We start from the raw sequence: 8,417 nt of genomic DNA, 5'->3' as shown, positions 1-8,417 counted from the left end.
TACGCTACTGTAAAGCAAATCTGCAAAAAAAAAAAAAAAAAAAGTCTTGTAGAATCACGGTTGTCCACACACGAAACAATTGTAGCCATTATTTCAAGGTTCTCTTAATTTATTTGACTTTCTTTGTCTTTAAGTAACCTTACAAGAAAAAAAATACCACATTGATCAAATGATTAACATTTGCTGTTCCTGTTCTGTGTGACAAATGAAATAAGACTATCACCAAATATTTATTTGTTTCTGAAAGACGAGTATACCCTTACAGTATTCTCTTTTGTCACAGATAGTCACACTACAGAAGTATCACTGACATTTTCAGGGATGTAAATAAAAATGGATATAGCACAACTACCTGAAAAACTTTTGAAAATCACGATCACAAAATATTTGATGACCACAATACAAACAGCTAGAAAGCTATGGTGCCATTCACTCAATATTACATAAGCGCTATTTTATGGCTTAACCTCTGGTTTATTTCCAGTTCCTAATTGAAAAATGAAGTTTTTTTTTTTTTAAATTGCTTTAAAACTGCAGTTCTGTGTTGCCTTCATGACAACCTGAAAGGTACGTAGACAAAGCCCCCTACAGTACGCTCAATAGTCTATAGACTCATCTCTGATTTTCTGTATCTCAGACTTCTTGCTCACACCCGACAATGACTGAGTTTCTATTGATTATTTTTTATATTTTTCAGACATTGATGTTTCTTTTTGCTATGAATACACAGTGAACTGTACATTTGTGACTCACAAACATACTCCTACTCTTGTGTTCTTTAGCATAGTCAGGAATGTCTTTCATAAAAAGAAAAATATTAAAGTCACAATACTGTCTATTTTCTCCAGTCAAGAGTTAGAGCTGCGGGAGTGTCATTGAAGGGGTCACCGTGGTTGGATATCAGAATGGGCAAGTAGGTCCCTACGGCTCTTCCTGTATGAACCACACCTCATTGCGGCGGCCGTAAGGTTTGATTGGCGAGTCGTAGCTGCAACAGAAGTATTGCTTGCGCTGGAATGGGGCCGTCTCGCCCAGGGTGCGTGTCAAACGTAAGGCCTCAGCACGGTACTCACTCTCACCTGCGAAACCTCCAAATTGCCTGGGGGGGGGATAATAAAAAGAATGCAATCAGTTGTGGAATGGGTATCGTAAAATTCGTACTATAATCTGCAATTTTTTTCCCCGCTCTTTATCCCCTCCATCCATCCATTTTCTCGACGACTTTATCCTCATTATGGAGGAGCCCACCTCAGCTGACTTTGGGCGAGGGGCAGGGTGCACGTCATAGACTGGTCGCCATCCAATCTCAGGGTCTATCTTTAATCCCTGCGGTTTAAACAATGGTGCGTTTTATTTGCGTATTTTCCCGATCCCAGGATACCACGTTCCCGTCTATTCTTAGCTTCTCTTCAATTCACTAAAATCCAGTGGAGAACTCTGCTCTGCTGGCCTAACGCTATCAGAAGCAATGACCTACATTTACAATGTGAATTCTAATATTTGTTCCATGAAATTCTATCAGTTATTGTATTGATCTATTCCCAGCTGTCTAGTCTCTTCATTTAGAAGCTTTTCTCTTGGCTGTGCTGCTTTCAGTGGTTGTTAGATTTTTGTTATCCGGGTAAAATTCCAGCCTCCGACTGCTGGCACGTCCATCTAATCTGTTCAGGGCCTGATGTAATTTAAACTATATTAGCAACGAGACTGTTTCTTCAACCAATCCAATTTCAAATTCGACCTCACAGGGCCGGCCTGATGTTTGTTAGGGCCAGCGAGCTGTCCATTGATTGGTTGGTCAGGGCAAAACTTACAGCCAACTTCGACTAGCAAAACTGTCTGCCTGTAGCGATCTGCACATATTAATACAGTTAATAATTAGCGTCACTGCTGAGTATGATGTATTTTATTTAATGTTTTTTGTCATGTTATTTTGAGGAATGTAGATTTTGACCTGCCCCAGGTGAGGTACTTGGTTATGTCGCATGCTGTTATATTGCATTTTTGATGGTTTCTATAATTGTGACGTGCTATAATGGTGGTATTAAGAGAGGGATTAAGTTAGGTAAATCACCCCTTGGAGGCCCAAATACCAAATATACAGCCCGCCACTGACAAAATTGTGTTTACTGTTCATTATTTTTTTCAATGAGGTCCATGATGACGTGTTAACTGTTTACGTTTTCAAATGAAATGGTTACATTTTTTATTCCATGCCTTACATTCCTTACTAAAAATGTCACTGTTAAAGACACTTACAGTGTATAGACAGTCATGCCAGGCCGATCCTCGACTCTAATAGTATTGTCCGTGGGCGTCGGGGGGCTTTGCTGGTAGAAGGTAGGTATGCGGATGGCCACCACCAAACGACGGGATAGAACACCGTCGTTCCGAGGGTAGACCGTGATGATGGTGGGCGCTGCTGTACCCATCGCCTCACCTTGTTGAGATAAGAATGTAGGAGTTAGGTGAAACAAAGTGGAACCTCTAAATTTGAATGCCACTAATGTCGCACAATTTGTACAGCACTTTTCAGGAAAAGTATGCCCAGAAAGTCACACTCCATGTTTAGCATTTCTATTTAACTTTTTGTAACATTTTGTTTTTTTTTTTTTGCACTGCCTGTCTGTAGCACGAGAACTCAGCACCTCATTCTTTTGGCAATATTTATTCCAAAAGGTGGACCATTCTCAACAAGGGCTGTTAAAAGAATGCGAGAAGAAAAGAAGACTGTACACAAAAAGTTACTTTCGGGTCAAAGCAGTGTTTCTCGAGACTGTACTGTTTACAGTATTGTATGTGGATGTTGAATTTTTTTTTTTTTTGTCCAATCAGATTTCAGCTTCTATGTGCCATGTGAATCTATTCTGCCCATGGCCTTCAGAATCAGTAGCGCTGCCTGCTGAAATTCAAACGATATTATTAATCGGACACGGTTTCTTGAACCAATCAGATTTCACCCACATTCCGGGGGAGGCGAGGGACATTGAGTCAGAGCAGACCATGTTCCACGCCTCCATTGCCGAGGTGGCCGACCGGAGCTGTGGCTGTAAGGTGGTCAGTGCCTGTCGTGGCGGCAATCCCCGAACCCGTTGGTGGACACCAATGGTGAGGGATGCTGTCAAGCTGAAGAAGGAGTCCTATTGGGCCTTTTTGGCCTGTGGGACTCCTGAGGTAGCTGATGGGTACCAAATGGCCAAGCGGAATGCAGCTTTGGTGGTAACTGAAGCAAAAAAATAGAGCGTGGGAGGAGTTCGGCGAGACCATGGAGAATGACTTCTGGACGGCTTTGAGGAAATTCTAGTCCATCGTCCGGCGTCTCATGAGGTGGGAGCAGTACACCATCAACACTGTGTATAATGGGGATGGGACGCTACTGACCTCGACTCCGGACGTTGTGAGTCGGTGGAGAGAATACTTCGAAGACCTCCTCAATTTCACTGACACGCCTTCCCATGAGGAAGAAGAGTCTGTGATCTCTGAGGCGGGTTCTCCTATCTCTGGTTGACACGCCTCTGCAACATCCCGTGGATATTGGGGACAGTGCCTCTGGATAGGTATACTGGGGTGGTTCCTACCCTCACCTATGATCAACGGTTCTGGGTTGTGTCTGAAAGAACAAGATCCCGGATACAAGCGGTCAAAATGAGTTTTCTCCGCGGGTGTCTGGGGTCTCCCTCAGAGATGGGGTGAGAAGCTCTGCCATCCGGGAGTGGCTCAGAGTTGAACTGCTGCTCCTCGACATTGAGAGGAGCCAGATGAGGTGGCTCGGGCATCTTATTAGGATGCTTCCTGGACGCCTCCCTGGTGAGGTGTTCCGGGCATGTCCCATCGGGAGGGGCCCCCGGAGATGACCCAGGACACGCCGGAGACACAATGTCCTCCGGAAGAGCTGGATGAAGTGGCTGGGGAGAGGAAGTCTGGGCTTCCCTGCTAAAGCTACTGCCCCTGCGACCCAATCTCGGATCATCTATTCTCACATGGCCAGCAAGGGCCAGCGAACTGTCTATCGATCAGTATTTTCCATCCTCTGATTGGTTGGAATCTGCACTTGTATGATGTATTTGATTGAAATGGTTTGTATTTTTAATGTTATTAGATCATTATTGATTCTGAAGTCCTCCAGATGATGTATGTGGCACAGTTGTGTGCTGTTATATTGCATCTTTATATAGTATTTATTGTTTCTATAATTAGCGCGTGCTAGTGGTGGTATGAAGAGGTGGAATATATTGGGTAAATACCCATTGACAGCCCAGTGGAACAGATTATTTCCATTTCCAGTATGTATTTCATATGAGACAAACTTACAAATTGAAGCAAATAGGGGATGAGCAGTAACCCAGAATAGATTCACAGAGAAACTCCCTACAGCCAAACCACAAGCCAGAATTTGTGTGTGCAATTTCTGTGTTTTGAGCGCTGAATTTCTGTGATACTATTGTGCGAACCCCATCATGGATGCAAATCCAGTCACACAAAAAGAGCACGACGAAGATCTGCTATGAGGCCCGACCTTGTTCATTGCATCCACCGATGTACATGAGCAGCTTCCTCACCAGCTCCCCTGTCACCTGGTCGTAAGTGCGCCCCTCAGAGGAAACAACCGCGTATTTGGCGGGATCATAGCGCCGTACCTCAAAGCTCACTCCATCCTAAGGGGAAGACGCAAAAGGAGGAGGGTTCAGGTAGGCCTTAGTGAGTCAACCACAGCTACGCATAACAAGACCGACGTGCATATTTCTTCGGGAACCTGTGCAAATGTGGTGGAAACACAGACCAGTTCTCAGGACTGTTTCAAGCTTTCACCACTAGAGATTCCCACCATTCGTACCATTTTTCTTGTTTTAACACACATTGCCAAGTCTAAAATTGACATGGGTCCAATCTGACTCTGAACAGACTCAGTTTATACAAACTTTGTATTATCTGTACAAAACATTTGACTTTCATTTTTGTGTGTTATGGGTCACTTTAGGTAAAGTCATCCTATTACAGGGTTAAAGAATGGTGACATTTAGGATATTTTAAATGCTGTTAAATGTCAAAAAGCCTCAAATTGGACCTAAACAGTACAGTACGTAAGAGTGAACACACTTAATACTGTTTTCTGTCTGAGATGAGTCATGAGGGTAAGTGGCATGATGCAGCACCGTGAACTTCAAAGGTTTGGTGTGTGTACACGGATGTTTGTGTCTGCACAATTGCACAAAAAGTGGTTGTGCCAAACAAGTGTGGCCCAGATTAAAAAAAAAAAAAAACAGATTTTGCACTGATCTGATTTAACGTCTCCTGCTGCTGTACTGGGTTCAGTCAGGCTACACGTTATAATAGGCCAGGGATACACAACGTTACATAACGCAGGCAAACACAACTTGCTCCCCCCTGCCTCCAGCGCACTGTGTTAACATGATGCAAGCGTCTTTTCATGTGATTTAGTGGGGTTAATGTGGAGTGCGGCCACACAACTACACCGCAATGCGATGACCTCAATACATTTTGAGGGGGATTGGTCACAAATGTGAGGCGCATCTTCATCTCCATTACTATGACTATACATAAAGTGAAAACACTGTGTTTCTTTTCAAGGTTGCATAGAAATTTAAAGGTCATTCTAATGCCATTCATTCTGCTTGTAATGTTTACCTTACACATACCACAAACTGTTTGTTCGCATGAATCGTCAAGAAAAAAACAAATCCGATTGAACTGTTATGTCATTTAATGCCTATTATGTCAGTGATTTTATCTTTGTGGAGAAGTGCAGCTTTTCTTACGTATTGGTCAAAGATTTTGACATGCTGTCTTTCTATTCGGCTATCTGCTCTTATTCTGAATCCACCAATTACTAACCACTGTGAGTGGTGACAGAGATCATCAGGTGTGCCCCAGGAAACGATCCAGTCTCACTTAATTAGTCCCAAAACTCATTCTTTATTTTATGCAAATAAGGTATCATTTGTTCCTCTGTCTATGCCAGCAACATACAGTAATAGTGACAGGCACAACAAATAAATGCTCTTCCACTCGAAGGTACAATTCACCTGTTGCCATTCATACAACAGAGCAATAGCTTTGTGTTCAACTAAACAGGCTCAGATTTCACACTACGTAGGTTTGTGAGTACATTAAGATCACCGGTCTTTCAGTATATGTGCTTTTTGTGACGTCAATCCTTTTGTTTGGTACTTTTTCTAATGTAAAACATGTACTTTGACTTAAAGGCTGAGGAACACTGAAAGAAAGATATCAAGTTGCCCTGTGATGTGAATATACTCTGTCCGTCACAGTGAGTTTGCACAGCGTAGTTAGTAAGACAGCAACGAACACTTTGTCACACAACAAAATATGTGAGCTTGACTTACTTGATATAACCAGCGCAATGAATTCACCAATCACACGTCAGTGGCTGTGTGGTTGTTTATAACTCCTCATTCACTACCTTATCAACACTGACTAGTAATTGCCGGGCGTGTTGTGTTCTTCTTTTTATAGTTATCCTCAGACATTTAATTCCATATCATTTTTATATTGCGGGCGTGTGCGTGCATGAGTGGGTCCACGCACGCAGCTCCTCCGTATTCCTTCTCAGTTTTAATTAAGCGTGTAGAGTGTCAGAGTCAGATGGGTGTCCCAGGGCTTAGGTGACAAGCTCTGATTTCAGGATCAGTTGTTTGAACTCGAGTCCAGTTTAGAGATTTGATGGACTTTGTTTTGTAAAATCGGCGGCTCCTTCCCAAAGAAACTGAGCGAATGTGCAGAGGATCAAGTATTCATAGAAGTACGCAGATTTTGTCAAATTACAATACGCACTCTAACCATTAAAAGTCTCATGAGATCCAATACAGCCGCTGCATCAAAAGTTTTGCCTTTACAAAGTTAATAATGCTTAGTTTCGATTGACATTGTCAGAGAGGAATTTTTCAACCGATTTATTTGTTCATGTTGTGGTAATGTTGACGCTGTAATGCACTGGTGTCCAACTAAAGGCCCGGGAGCCAGGTCAGGCCCGCCATACCATTTCATGTGGTCTGCAAATCATGAGCGGACCTACATTTTAAATTGTCTGAACTTTTAATCACTTTGAGAAGTTGCAAGCATTTTAAAATAAGAAAGGAGTGACGCGGGCTGGCGGATGTCTTTAGCATGTGGACCATTTTCAACTGTACGAAAAAAAATGTCAGAAACCCAATACTAAAACGAAACGAAAACCAGGGCATATGAAAATCAACGTTCCACTGTATATGTAATCATTCGATGAGGCGATCATACATTTATATGGTATATTTATAGTCACTGAGTAATAAAGCAGTCTAAAAACTATACTGTATGTTGATTTATCAATTACAACGGCAGAGATCCGTGCATGAGTGGAGCATTGTCACTGCACTTGGCCAGTTTGGCAACAGACAATGTGAGTGGGTTCCCTTACTAAATACAGAACGAGCTGTTGATAACCGCTGGCGCCTTAAATGTCCGGGGGCCTGTGCCCCGATCAAATTGACCAAAATCATGTTAGACCGGCGGTCTACCCTATGCCAGTATTCAGACGTGGTCTGAGCAGGCATCATTTTAGACAGACTTTATGCCACTAAATTGTTACTCGGCGGGGCCAAGAACACACCCTCGCTGTGCCAGCATGCGCAGTTTGGTGCAGGCTGGTCTGCCAAATTGCCTAAAAGTCTAAATATGCCCCTAGGATTCCCAACAGATGATCAGCAAAGCCTGCATATCTCCATGCACTTGTATCTGCAGCAGTGCATTGTGGGTCAAAGGAGCACTTGGACAGATAGAAGTAGCCGAGGGGCATTGCCTTAGTGAACACACATCACTGGCTTTCCGCCGCACTCGCTTCGATGTATGAAAGGACTAAATGCGCACGTCTGCCTTACCTTGGTCTCTGTGCTTAGTAGTTTATATTCTGTCTCCTCGGTGTTTCCGAAGAGCGAATTCTTGATCATTCCAAACATGTCGCTCCTCTCTAGCGTCACTCTTCTTTTTTTTTTTTTTTTTTTTTTTGGACCTTTTGTGCCTCAACTCTTCTTTATCGCCCTAATCTCTCGACCGGTAGCCAAATGTTGCTTCAATTCCAATTGGACACGTCTGAACCTGTTTGGGGATGCACTTGGTTCTCAAGTGCACGCGCCGCTTGTCGGGTTGCAGCCTCCTCATCAACACATGCTTATGCGTGCTCATTCTGCCGCCGCAAGTTGGAGATGCTCGCCGCTCTCATTTTTTTTTCAGTGAGAGAGAGAGAGAGAGAGAGAGAGAGAGAGAGAGAAAGAGAGAGAGAGAGAGGGACCCTCCACTCTGATGGTCAGTGTCTCCGCCTTCCTCACACTCCAGTTTTCTCGAGTGGAGTGCTTCAGTACTTCAGTATATCACTTAGAAGTACTTAAAGACAGCAAAACAAATATGGC

At 43.2% G+C, this 8,417-nt stretch overlaps 1 protein-coding gene across 1 annotated transcript; it reads right to left on the bottom strand.

Moving 5' to 3' along the window:
• Nucleotides 1-120: 120 nt before the first annotated feature.
• Nucleotides 121-8,195, bottom strand: LOC133415144 (heme-binding protein 1-like). Its single transcript, XM_061700973.1, has 4 exons — nt 7,890-8,195; nt 4,514-4,652; nt 2,257-2,437; nt 121-1,099 (listed from the first exon to the last, which is right to left on the bottom strand). The coding sequence occupies exons 1-4, from the start codon at nt 7,965-7,967 to the stop codon at nt 922-924; spliced, it is 576 nt and encodes a 191-aa protein (XP_061556957.1). The 5' UTR covers nt 7,968-8,195; the 3' UTR covers nt 121-921.
• Between the last annotated feature and the right edge of the window lie 222 nt (nt 8,196-8,417).

The sequence above is a fragment of the Phycodurus eques genome, chromosome 16 (assembly GCF_024500275.1).
Source record: "Phycodurus eques isolate BA_2022a chromosome 16, UOR_Pequ_1.1, whole genome shotgun sequence".
Lineage (NCBI taxonomy): Eukaryota > Metazoa > Chordata > Actinopteri > Syngnathiformes > Syngnathidae > Phycodurus > Phycodurus eques.
This window is presented reverse-complemented; position numbering and strand designations above follow the sequence as displayed.